The 13325-nt window shown below is 39.7% G+C and overlaps 2 protein-coding genes across 3 annotated transcripts in view; both read right to left on the bottom strand.

The window, feature by feature from the left end:
• The window catches only part of evlb (Enah/Vasp-like b), a 45168-nt gene extending 43787 nt beyond the window's left edge, over positions 1–1381 (bottom strand). Inside the window, exon 1 of the mRNA XM_041976830.1 lies at positions 985–1381. Within this exon, the coding sequence (XP_041832764.1) occupies positions 985–989 (5 nt within the window). The 5' untranslated portion in view covers positions 990–1381. The remainder of the gene's footprint in view (positions 1–984) is intronic.
• Positions 1382–3604: 2223 nt separating this feature from the next.
• Positions 3605–12281, bottom strand: LOC121633927 (echinoderm microtubule-associated protein-like 1). Of its 2 annotated transcripts, XM_041976269.1 has the most exons (7): positions 12035–12281; positions 7464–7661; positions 6725–6854; positions 5370–5471; positions 4850–4878; positions 4674–4700; positions 3605–4382 (listed from the first exon to the last, which is right to left on the bottom strand). In XM_041976269.1, exons 1-7 carry the CDS (start codon positions 12192–12194, stop codon positions 4108–4110), a joined length of 921 nt encoding a protein of 306 aa, XP_041832203.1. In that variant the 5' UTR covers positions 12195–12281; the 3' UTR covers positions 3605–4107. The 2 variants fall into 2 exon arrangements, 1 of the variants encoding a protein (XP_041832203.1); XR_006009146.1 differs by lacking the exons at positions 5370–5471; positions 6725–6854; positions 7464–7661; positions 12035–12281 and having other exon boundaries at positions 4268–4382; positions 4674–4706; positions 4850–4934.
• Between the last annotated feature and the right edge of the window lie 1044 nt (positions 12282–13325).

Here is a 13325-nt window from a genome sequence, read left to right as displayed (position 1 = left end):
ACAAAATCCGTTCTAAAAAATCACAGCTCTGTGTTTAAGTGACTAAAATGATAAGTGTGTTACAAATATAACCATCATTATATCCATAATGTTTGTAGATGTCGTTGTTGTAAATTCTATGATTTGTTTGTTCGTCCTTATGGGAAGCCAAAGCTGAGAAATCTATGCTTCCACAACACAAGCATCAGCCTGAATCTCAACACCAACAGTAATTAGAGACACCTCATGGTCCCCGTTTATGGTGAACCTCTGCCATGGGCTCGTGCCTCACCCACATCTGTGCAGCAGGAGCCTTGCAGCTGATTGGTTGGAGGATGCGTTTGCCAGTAACACATTTCCTTATAGGCGCCCACTAGCAGCCAGTAAACCCAGTGTTTGCATCCCAGAGACTGCTGTGTCTGGATACCCCTGATGAATACTCGGAGCTGATTGGCTGTTGGGCAGGGAGGTGTGTGACCACGCAGGTTGCATTTAATCGGTGCGCACACATTCATTTTCAGGTGGTACAAAACGACAGCGTTTGTTATTAAATAAATCGATCGTTAAATTAAGCATCTTAGATCAGGGTGTTGCATCTCCACACGTGTTGTGTGGTTTCTATGACGACAACAACTTCTTTTTTCACTGCAGGCAACCTCCACGTGACACATGGCAGCGCGAGCTGGAGTCAGAGAACTGGTGTCACATCAAAGCTTGCTCTCTCTCTGTATTTACAGTTCACAATAGTTTAAAAACCGTAAGGGTCTTTATTTTCTTGGTGACTGCCAGTTAGTGAAGGCGATGGTTCTATGATTCCCAGGCTGTGATTGTGATGCAGTCGCATGCACATCACCGGCCTCTCTAAATTAAACTGCGTCAATAAATACAACTGCATACTTGTTAATAAAATGAATTTTCTTGTAAAGATATCCTCTAACATTATGTGGCAGATTCACGGCAAACTGCGCTTTTTGAGCAGCGAAGGGAATAACACATGCAGCTTACCTCATCTTCCTTTGCTCTCCGTTTGGGTAAAGCCAACAATGTTTTCTATCTTCTTAGTTTCTTAGTTCTTCACGTCCTTTAATTCGGCTCTAACCCAGTTCCCACAAATGCAGCAGTTCTGAGCGTCTTAACAGAAAACAACAAAGCCTGCAGCCAGTTTGATGTGCAGATGTTGAGAGGATGGAAAAAGATGACAGGGTGTGGAAAATGCTACACGGTTATCCACAGTTTTCAGGTCTGTATTATAGGAATAGCTATTTTCCGGTGTCTGTCAGGCTGCTGGTGGTTCGGTTGGAGCCATCTCGGAAGGCAGGACCCCGCTTTCAGAGGCACAAAAAGCCGGGCGGAGCGGCTGAGAGCGGCTTCTGAGGTGCCATCTTTTCCTACCTCCAACCACTGGGAGGCTGGATGGAGAGGAGAGGTGGGGGGTGAGGGAGCGGAGCAAGCTGCTGAAATTTTCACGTCATGCTGGTTTTGCTGCACAGCAGCGCCCTCAATCTGGTGATGTAAAAACTGTTCATGCAGCTGGGCAGTAACTCACACTATTGAATTTTCTTTCTTTCTTTCTTTCTTTTGCGGTTTTCTGAGAAAATTCATGTAGAAAAATCCAAAGTGATCAAGATCCTTTATTTTGTTTTGCTTCTGTTTTCCACCCACATCTACAGATTCTCTACAAATATCAAAGCCAGTTTTACGCGCAAATAAATACATGAGAAACAACCACTGCTCACACGCATTCCTAATGAGAATTTAGAAACAACAGTTAACCAGTTGTTTTAAGATTGCAGGAGGAAGCTTGAGTGAAGAGAACCGCTTCTCCAGTTACCTTGTGCTAATTGTAGTTCTCTACCTTCTCATTTTATGTGTTCTTCTCAGTGCATATTTATCAGAACACCATGACCCTCAAAGTTGTCGGGATTTGTTATTCCAGTCTTCCTTGTAGTGGAACATTCAGCCCGTCTCACCTCTCCCGTGGAACCCTGCAGCAGAAATCATTCGCTAAAGCATTGATAGCTGATAATTCTCATGATGATGTCTAATAGACATGTTAAGACACCTGAAAATGTTATTGACGGTTAAGTGATGGTCTACCTGTGCATGTGTGTGGTGAAATCTTTCTTTGCTTTCCAAGCAATACTGCGTAATAATGTAAACAACATAATATGTTAGTGCACACACACCTGCAAGCAGAAATAACAGACCAGCTTCAGCATCTGTCCTGAATGCATCACCCAGCTGCTGTTTCATGGAGGACAGATCGGCTCACACAAAACTCAATAACAAGAGTCCTGCAGTCATTTGAACCTTAGTTTGATACTATGTGGGAATATATATATATATATATATATATATATATATATATATATATATATATACATTCTTTTTTTTAGTTTTCGGAATGCTAACAAAGAGCTGGCTTTTTTTTTTCAGTTTCCTCAGCACGCATGGAGAGACTTTCATTAAGGTCCCTCTAGTTGTCTTTGTGTGTATCTTTGAGTGATAGAAAGTCCTGTCTGATTTCCTGAGATCTTGCTCACAGAGTTGTGTTTCAACGAGTTGTGTTTCATAATACTGTTGAGGTCATTTACTACATTGGTGTAAGAAAGACATGACAGAAAGAAATTTTTGCATGCACAGTGGCTGCCTGACGTACTCTGCTGTAGAGGAGTTTCCTAAGACTTGTTGGATAGCATAATGTTGTGCACTACTTTTCAACACATCTACTGTGTTAATATTTTGGAATCAGACCAGAAGAACTTGAAATCGCATTAAATAATTGGTTAGGTTGCCACCAAATGTGCTGTGACATAGCAAAATGGACGTTCTTCAGTTCATAAATGATAAAGTTAACAACTTTCTGATGCAAAAGTGACTTGGTTTATAATCCACTATAAATTATTAAAACTGCAATGGATTATCTTTTGGTGTTAAGTTGTTTTCAGAGGGTGAAAATGTACTTCTCTTTGGTTATGCTCTTGGTGGCTGTTAGCTTAGCATCTCAGTCAGAATTCCATCCTGCTTCTCCAAAGTGACTGCTGATTTCTGCAGGTTAGAGATTGAATACACAGAAATGCTTCGCAAAAAGAAGAAAAACGTCTTTCAACCATTCTCTACTTTAGTTCTTTTTATTACCACAAGAGGGTGCTGAAGTGGTAGATACCCAAATGATACTCATTTTATCTTTCATTGCAAAAGTTTAAAGTCATTGCTCTAAATCTCTGACTTTTCAAATGCAGTAATGTATCAAATGTTCAAAAAGTATTTTTACAATTAGATAACAGAAGTATTTGCATGCACGCATTATTGGAACTCTGTTGAATTCACAGGAGGTGTGCCACTCTAGTGTTTTCCACTTCAGTGTTCATCTAACTGACAGGGTTATGAATCATGATTTTCAACAGTATCCTGATTAGCAAAGGGTTCGGCGGCCATTTGACCTTTGTAGACACTTTAAAAGTAATCAATGGAAAATTGCTTCATTACAACTGCTGCACTTTTCTTCCTCTCCATGGGGCTGACCGGCCTTAACCATGCTAGAAAAATACAGCGCAAAGATCTCTGCCACATGCAGAGTGGTAGAAAATCAAATGACAAGCCCTTCTATTCGTGATCATGGTTCTTTTTTTTTTTTATTGTTTTCCCTGATTTTTTTTTTCTTTTCTTTTGGTGAGGTGGAATCTAAGAGGGAACATCAAAAACACAACATCACAGCAAACAGATGTGGAAGCAGATTCATTCACATCAAACAGTTTCTCCCTTACATCACACACTGGATGCTGACAGACAGGCAGACTGTCAGCTTCTCATGCAGAGCATTAACAGAGAACACAGGCATTCAGGGAAACTATATGCAAGCTTCAGTGTGTGAGAAATTGAGCTACAACTAATCTGCCGCCATATGAAAAACTAACAGTTCATTAAAGCTTTACTATTCCCAAAATGAATTAACATAAAACACAATATTTGAATGAATTAGTCAAACATGTTAAAGTAAATGTTGCAAAAGAGAAGAGGGAAGAAATAGAGGATACTTTCAGTTTTTAAATGATTCAGTGAGGCTTTCAGTAATGTGGGTGCTGAAAATAAATGCTTAATTTAAATAAGAAGGACTGACTTTCTCCCTCAGTAACAAATCTGAAAGTAATGGCTGGGCGATTTCATGGGGCTTTTGTAGCTGGATGTGTCCTGCGGCACATTCTGGCTGGTTGTTGTTTTCTGGAGGTTTAAGGTGAAGGATGGGGTTGATTTCTTCATTTCTGGTTTACTGCCCCTCTTCACTTGAGGGTGTCCGGGCGCAGCCACAGGCCCGCTGTCAGCAGGCACCACAGATGCAGACTTGGCAGCCTCAGAAGACCCAGTCTTTCTTGCGAGGGGGCTCAGATAGATCTGCATAGTCACTAAGTGAAGTGGTGAAATGAGGTGAGGAGGGTGAGAGAATAGTTGGAGTGGAGGTTGGTCAGAAGAAAAGAAGTGATACGATGGAGGTTAAAGGGCGTGGAGGATAATTGAAGAGGAAATGGGATAAAAAGAGACCAAAAAAAGGGGGTTGCAAGAGGTGAAGAGGGGCACACAAGTCATGGTGAGATGTGGAAAAATGAAGAATGAGCACAAAAGAAGAGCTCACGCACAATTCTATGAACTGAATGATAAATTAAAGCATTTTCTATATTGTCAGGGGCAAAGCCTACCTTTGCAGTGTGTCACACGTCGTGCCCCTGCACCTGGATATCACACAAACACACAGCTAGGTCACTCATTTACAAACAGCAAACAATACCAATGCAATGCCTGCTTGTCCTAAATATTTCTGATAGTTTCACATTTTGTTCTGAATGCAGGAAAAGCAGAGAAAGTTCTCTCTTACCAGCGCTTACTGCGGCCTCTTTGGGCTTGCTGCTGTTATATTAGGATGCACGAAGGCAGAAAGAGAGGGAGACAGATTAAGAGAAACTGTGACAGGAATAGAGACTAAATGTGAAAGAGATTTTAGCAGATTAAAGAGCACCACATTGACACATCAGTTTCAGGTTGACTAAACATTTGAAGATCAGATAAGATCATGTTTAAATCATCCTGTTACTTTCTTAGGTGTTTTCAATCAAAACAGGATGTTTCTTGTAAGAAATTGGGTTTATTTGACTTTGGAACTCATTTAGCCCATAGAAATGTATTCATGCACCTGTTTGTAAGAGATATTAAACAAAAGGAAGGAGGTGAAATAAAAGACATTGAATGTATAATAATCTGAACTACTGGCATTTATAATACTCTCTCATTTATTTATATATTGCAGGAAAGTCTGAGTCCTTGGAAGTAAAATTTAAGGGGGTGACTTGTGCACACCTGATGTTTGCGTTATGTGCAATGCAAAACTATACTCTTACCTTTCTGGAATTTTCTTACAGGTTGAGGCTGCAGAAGTGGGCCGCGTTTTACTGGTCTTACACGGAATGTCCTTCACACTTCCTGGTGGGCTTCTCACACCACTAGACAGAAAAAGAAGAAAACACATTCAGTTAAGGAAGATGAGAAGGCAAAGACAAACAGGGGAATATGAGATCAAATAATGCAGAAAAAAGGTCAAATAAGACAGGAGACAAATGAACTAGTGCTGCTAATGACCGTGCAGCTTCATAGTTCATCCTAATAACGAACAGATAGCCTTAGGTGATGGAGATTTACCTGCAATTATATCAGCATATCACAGATACATCAGCAGCACTTCAAGACACCATAGAGGAACCCCATCGTTCTCTATAACTAACATTATCTAATGGCAGTATCATTTGAAAGGTAACTAAGAGGAAGAGATTGTGGCTTTGAAATAAGGGCCAATGTTGGGATAATTACTGAGCTTTCATGTGCAGCGTTTCTAAGATAATAAATGGTGTCTGCTGACTGCACCTTAGATAATGAGATTTTTAGCTTGAGATCTAAGGCTGATGCTTCACTAAGAACCATCTGATTAGGTCGGTTTCCCATTCATGCTGAATGTGGCTGCTTTCTCATCCCTCAGCTTGTGGCTTGTGATGTTCTTATTGTGAGGAGTCACAAAGGAAGCATGACAAAGGAATCACCTAACAACAAACTTCAAGAACTTTTTAAGTTGGAAATACATCGTGCATATCCTCCCAGTACATCATAAGCTTTTATGAAACTGGATTGAATAATGGCCAGCTCAGTGACGGGCGGTCAATTACTTTATGTATCACATAAAGTAATTGTATTATTTGTCCACTGATCTGTGTTACACATGTATTTTCTGTATGACTCCAATCATCTTACGTAAAATCGCTGAATTCGCGCAGTTCCTGATCAAATACAGGGCAGAAACCCGGATGAGGCAGCAGCGAGTCGAGCCGAGCCTCTGAATGCGCGTTCCCACGAGCTGTGTGGCGCGTGTTTCTCAGCCAATATAAAGTTTACAGACAGATTTATTATAGGTACACCACGGCTTTCTACAGTCTGTGTAATGTCTTTAATGTAAGTGTGTGACATAGGTTTTCTCGCTGATCGGACAATATGTCGTAGAAAAGTAATAAAGTGATGCAGACAGAACTTTGCCGCACCTTGAGGGGGCGCACGTGAGCTGGCGTTTTAGCCAGTGTGTGAATGTGATATGATGCATCACCAGTGGTCACTATGCTGCCAGTTGAATAGATATTCAGTTTTACTATTGTAAATCGCACTCAGTGGTCCAGCTAGCTACCTGCATGCAGACCAAACGGTGTGCGGTTACCTTCGGGATGGAGTTGGGCTGTAGTTCCTGGCTGTGGTGCTAGAGGGCAGTGTAGAGCTCTTTTTCAGAAAAACATTGCTAGAGGTGAGCATGGGTGGTCTCGAGGGCAACGCTAGAGACACAGGTCTGGCTGTGGAAACACACACATACATACACACACACGAGGGGAAGAATTTATCTTAGTTGTAGGAGATATATGTCTGGTGATTGCTGCTCTGTTGTGCGCACAAATGAAGCTCTTTCTGGGAGGCATAAGTAGTATTCAGACATGAGCAATAGAATATCTGGATTTGTTATATTCAAATATCACAGTTTAAGTATAATTATATTAATCTGCAAATATGTTCTTTCACTTGCCAAGCAAAAGTGACTAAATTTCCTACAAATAATCCCCCCACTGGCTGAACTGCCTGAAATCTTGTTGGCAGTGCAGACTGTTTTCTTCTGTTGCTTATATGTATCACCCCACACAACAGCTTCAGCAACTCCCTGATAAACACACACAAAAAATGTTTTTCCAACACTAAATAAAGAATCTTAACTTTTTTTTAGTAATTCTCAAAAATAAGGTTAAAAGCATGCAAATGTATGCATCATTGTCCATTTGAGTTACTCGTAATCGTATCATGAAAAAGTTCTAGTCGCTCAATAGTTGATGTCCTCCAGTGCACAATATGATAACAGCTTGTTAATTGTTGACACCGATTAAGTTCTTCAGCAAACACAGATTTAAACTCACCTTTTGCACCCGGTGCCCTCCTGCCTGCAGCAGTAGCTGCAGCTGCCTGGTGCTCCTCAGAGATGTTAAGTCTCTTGAGTACATCAGCCAGCGCCATCTTCAACAACTGGATTTCATCTTCCTGCATCTGCATCCTCTGCTCCAAGTAGGTGAGACGGTCGGCCACATCCAGGCCGCTGGCTGCTGAGCTGCGATCGTCTGCAGAGAGAACAGGGACATCTGGAGGTTAAAAAGTTTGATTTGTTGCACAGCATTACAAGAAGCTGATCCTTGAATCCTTGAACAGATATTCTGTGTGGTATGTTTATTAGGATGCACATTATTATGTTCTGTCATTCAACTACATTACATTACTAATGAAATGGAATCACTACTGCACTGTAAACCAGAGAGAAAGCTGATATGAACACTGAATAATCATACGCTTCCAAAATGGGGCTGTCATGATACATCATCACTGACAATACATTATTTTATTAGAAAATACATTTATATAGATTTTATAGATCACACAAATAATATTAAGTTCATCTCAATTAATAAAATCAAAACATTATTGAATAAAGATTGGTTTAGTGCAGTATTATGTACTATTTAATGATTCATTATTTGTTTATTTTATTACCCCTGGAATTTACTGTTTTTTTGTTTTTTGTTTTTTTCTTTTTGTTTTTTTCAATTTATTCTATTTCAGAGCCTGACTGCAATATATTTATCTGGAAGTTTTCCGATGATAATCTTGATTTTGTTATTGTGCTGCTGCCCGTGATAATCATAAACTGAAAATCTAATTTTATGACAGCTCTGCTACTCTAAACATACATCAAATGTATTTTTCACAAAAAAAAAAAAAAAAAAATGGAAAAACTATCTCCCTTAAAAAGTGTAATAAAAGCCTCAAGTGGCATGAAACGCAATGAAAACTCTGGGGCAAAAATATACATGGTTGACGTGTCAACAAGATTTATAAAGCTGAAATAAGAGAAAGGGTTAAGCTGTTTGAAATCCCCTCTTCATGCCTGTATGGCAAAAATCAAGCTAATGAGGTCACGACACAGCTGGACCCAGCAGATCATCCATGCTGTCATCATACAGCAGCATGTAAACAAGGTTTTCCAGAACACTTTTGTCAATAAATTCAATTTTCTTTCATCAGTTTCTATTTGACTGTCTTTTACAGCTGGCAGTCATAGTAATAATGTTTCAGAGGTGAATACCATGTGAGCTGCCGGATGCTGATGAGTAGTCAGGGTGCCTCTGCTGCCCACTTGGACTGTCCTGCACCAACCCAGACATCTTCCTCCTCTTCTTCTCTTCTCGTGAGCATACTCTTTCAACCCTCTTTCCTCCTCTGGCTCCCGTCAGATAGCCCGGCTCTCCGTCCATCTCATTTCACTGGTCCTCACTAAGATCTCATCTCTTTCTCTCATGCACAGGTAAACACTCACAAATCAGTCCTTCTGCTGTTCTGCTTCCAGCTTCCAAATGTTATGCCTTTAGCAGGAAGCAAGAAAAGTCTCTTCAAGTTTCCTTGATGGTCGACCAGCTCACTCTGAGACCTAGTGATGCGTTTGACAGAGCTTAAAGCCTTTTGCTCAGGATGTGTACATATAAAGGTGGGGGTGGGGTTGATAATGCTTAAAAACTCAGTAGTCGTCCAATTCAGCCTGAATTGTCTGTGCTTGTATGTGTGTGTGTGAACTTGCATGTGAATGTGTGTGTGTGTGTGGGAGTGCAGAGTACATTGTTAATCCCACAGACTGAGCCTCTTTGACCCCACCCCCACACATAAGCCCTGTGTCACTACAAGGGATGGCGACAGAAAGGAAACAGCAGAACCTAAAACTGCAGCGTACAACAGTAAACATCTTGAGTGATGAGGAATATGAAGCAGAGGCAGAGAAAACTAACACTTGCTTGTACTTTTATGAAAACAAGGCTTTGAAAAACACAACTAAGAAATCATCTGAAGTGAGCACTGTGAGGACAAGTATGTTCCTGTAGTTTTGATATCTTAACAAAAAATAGTGGTTCTTCCAGACAACTAGGGTTAGGTTGCACTTCTCCAGTTTCTAATCTATGTTGATACCTTTTAGTGTATCAGATATTTCATTAAATTAAATAGCGCATTAACATAATGACTCAGCAGCCTGAACACTATGTTACAATCAGGCATGGATTAAAACCAGTCAGAATGAGGAGCTGAATAGGTAAAGTTCAGTTAATAGCTAAAAATTCTGATAATTATAGGTAGATATGTTCAAAATTAAGAAGTAATAAATAAATACCTGAAAGAAAATCTGAAGAGCTAAAATGGGGTTGAATGGCTAAAAGTAATTAAAATCAGCTGAAAGGGGAGTCATTATTTGTTCAAGTGTAATTAAAAATGCTCAAAAGGTAAATTGAAAGAGCTTTAACAGAGAGTATTAAGTATTAAAAGATTTTAAATATACAGATTTTAATTACACATAGTAAAAAAAAGTTCCATAAGGTGGGAAATGCGTAATCAGTGAAAATTAATAACATGATTGCATATTAATCAAAATGATTTTGAATTGGGTTTATAGTTGGGAGCAAACCTGTTATCCTAATGTCAGCTATAATCCTGTCTCTTGCATTGATCATTAGTTTATAGTTAAGTATCTGACAATAACAACTACCAATAACCAGTAAATTAAGAAATTAACGTCTTTAAGTCTTTTAAACTTTATTGAGCTTGCATGACTTAAATTAGTTAATTCTGTAATATTACAGTTTTTCTGTATTCACAGATTTTTTCTGCATCATTTCACAGTTTTTCATGTAATTTTTTATTTTGGGGAAATATCAATATAATTATGGAAATACACTACAAATTTACCCGTCTAATGTAAAATTTCACAAAAAACCTGTAATTGTGAAAACAGATCAAATTTTAATAAAAAAAAAATGAAAAATAATTTTATTTCACATTAAAGACTTATAACACAATTTCAAACTTTCTCATAATTTCACAAAAATGCAATTAATAAAAAAAGGTTAAATAGTCAGGGGCGGCATGGCTCAGCAAGGTAGAGCGGTCGTCTCGTAACCCGAGGGTTGCTGGTTCGATCCTCGGCCAAGTTGGGTTCATGTCGAGGTGTCCTTGGGACACCGAACCCCTAATTGCTCCTGATGGGTCGTGGTCGAGCGCCTTGCATGGCAGCTTCCGCCATCAGTGTGTGAATGTGTGTGTGAATGGGTGAATGTGATGTATAATGTAAAGCGCTTTGGGTATCATCCCAGGTACAGTAAAGCGCTATATAAATACGGACCATTTACAACCATCAACAGCGAAATGATGTCAAGTTTCTGAAATCTTAAAATAAATTATGTCCATATTACTAAATACTTTGTCTGCCTTCCTACTGTAACTCATTAGAGATTTTCCTCCAGTGATAATCTGATGCAGGCGAGGACTCTCAGTATAATCACTCAAGCATGCAGTCTGCGGTAATCTGCCTCTCATGGAGTTGTGATTTTGTGTAGGCTCGTGATCTTCTGTTTTTCTTCTTGTCCTGGCTGTGACATCATCCTCGTGCCACCTCCACATACTCCATATGGGATTGGGATTAGAATAGCACATAATCCTAGTGCTGTAAAAGAGAATTAGCAAACCCAAAGCTCAGACTGCACTAACTGGTCTTCACCAAGAACAGGCAGCTGCCCTGGATGTGCATTTCATGCAAATGCAGTCACAAACACATGCATTAAGTCATGCACTCATACATGTACACATCACCAGGGCAGTATAGTTGTGGAATTTGCAAATTGACTATTATTGTAAATAAAAATACATAAAGGCATAAACTGCAGCTCACAGAGCCAGAGGAGTGTTCTAATCTCTGCTTGCAGATGGCGTCTCTTGAATGACAGAACAGCATCTGTCTGCTCACATCAGGACTGAGCATACTGGCACACACAAGGCCACATGTGCACGTATCAGTTCACTGATATCAATGCCCTCCAGGGGACGGGAAGTTGCCCAGTAATTCCTCAGCTGATCTCACAGCACCCACAATTTAACTATGTTACATAGAAGACAATAACTATACAGACGATAACTGCTTTTTGATTAATGTATCTTTGATAATCAACATTTCAGAAAGTTTTATGATTCCCACAAGTCTCGCAGCACTAATTTTTCACCAAAACTGGAAGGAATCTTTTTTTTTTATTTTATGAATGATATACATCATATTACCTCAGAGAACAGTGTATGCTCAGTTCTATATGGGTTTATCAAAAAACACCTGTTGCATCTTAGATCCATCCTCAGTCACTTTGGCAAATTTTAATATATATTTTTTAGATGGTCTGTGTACATGTAATATATTATATACATATTACATTATAAAAATATTACATGTATAACAAGTTTAAGGATCATATTCAATTTTTGTCACTCATTTCAAGAAGTAAAATAAGTGACATTTATATGAATTCACAGACATAACAAGCTGCATTCATGTCCATACGCTAAAGTGGAAGCAGAAACTACCCACATTTAACCATTTTTTTTCCTTGTATCATCTGAACTCACTCAGCTCTACCTGTCATGAAGTCAGTGTCTGGTGCCAACAGGCAGTCACTGTTGTAGCTCTCCTTCAGCGAGGGTCTCCTCAGCAGGCCGTGGGCTGTCTCCTCCATCCCTAGACCGTGATCCACCAGCTCCTCCATGTGTGCGTCCCCTTCTAATGTACCCGCTGCCATGGCCCTGACAGAGCAGTTCAGTGTGATTCTGGTTTTACTGAGTCTCCCTAAACTTCACTGCTGAGGTGATTCCCCTTTCCTTGAGCAGCAGTGGCCACCTCCTCCTGTGTTCCCTCCTTCGCCTTAATGTCCTGTAAGGAATGTATGAAGGGAGGTGTGAGAGGATGATGTCACTCAGAGGACAGATTAAGGACCTGGTAAGCCATCTGAAGCTGAAGGGAGGACAGGACTGTGAGAGTAGGAGTTTGTTTCTCCCTGTGTGTAGCATGGAAGGAAGGAAGGAAGGAAAATACTTTCATATTAAAGAAACCCAAATTCCTGAAGGTTTTGCATCCCCTGTGTCTGCAAACATACAACCACTGCTTCAAGAATGAAATGGTAGGTGACAATATTGACCTGGGTGTTGAGGAAATAGACACTCCTGGCAAAAAAACAAAACAAAACAAACAAACAAACAAAAGAAAAAACATCAACACACAGCAGGGTGGGACAAAGCAATTTGCTGTTGCACGCAAAGTTGCAGACAGGCACACAATTACACTTCCCAAAAGAGCTTACATCAGGCTACCATCCGGCGTGGCCCTGGTGTACAGTAAGGATGATGAGATTCTGAGATTAGGGAGCAGAACTTGATTAATTATGGTCATCACAGGGACAATAAGCCGGATGTGGTAATTATACCAACAGAGAAAGACATAGGAGTAAGATGAGATGCTAGTTAGGCGATTGTGTTTGGGTCTCCCTCAGTGTAAGCTGCTGTTTTGTCTATTTTGCAGTTTGCTAGATTGATTCTTTCTCTAACAGATGCTTCTATTTGCTGATCTGTCAAAGCTTTTTGGCCTTAAAAAAATTGGACTTTCTTTTTAATTTAAATCATAAACATAAATGACATATAGAGCTCAGTTGTGCACAGCAATTTAACAAAAATTTGGCAAGCAATTATTTTAACTTCTAGTTTTGTTTTCCTCCGTTTTCTTCTCCTCATCAAATTTCATTTTGTATAATTTTCTGTACGTGTGTTTTTCTAAACGCAGCACAGGAAGATACATTCAGATACTATACTTTATAATTTGTTCTAACCAAAACGTGGAGGTCAACCTTGAATTTAAACCCTCAATGTCTCACTGCTGC

Source organism: Melanotaenia boesemani, chromosome 22, assembly GCF_017639745.1.
Source record: "Melanotaenia boesemani isolate fMelBoe1 chromosome 22, fMelBoe1.pri, whole genome shotgun sequence".
Lineage (NCBI taxonomy): Eukaryota > Metazoa > Chordata > Actinopteri > Atheriniformes > Melanotaeniidae > Melanotaenia > Melanotaenia boesemani.
This window is presented reverse-complemented; position numbering and strand designations above follow the sequence as displayed.

Coding starts and splice junctions, on each gene's coding strand:
- LOC121633927 (XM_041976269.1), bottom strand. CDS start 12,194: ATGGCAGCGGGTACATTAGAAGGGGACGCACACATGGAGGAGCTGGTG. Junction 4,879..5,369: donor TGTAAGAAAATTCCAGAAAG/GTAAGAGTATAG, acceptor ATATAACAGCAG/CAAGCCCAAAGAGGCCGCAG. Junction 4,383..4,673: donor ACGTGTGACACACTGCAAAG/GTAGGCTTTGCC, acceptor CACTTCACTTAG/TGACTATGCAGATCTATCTG.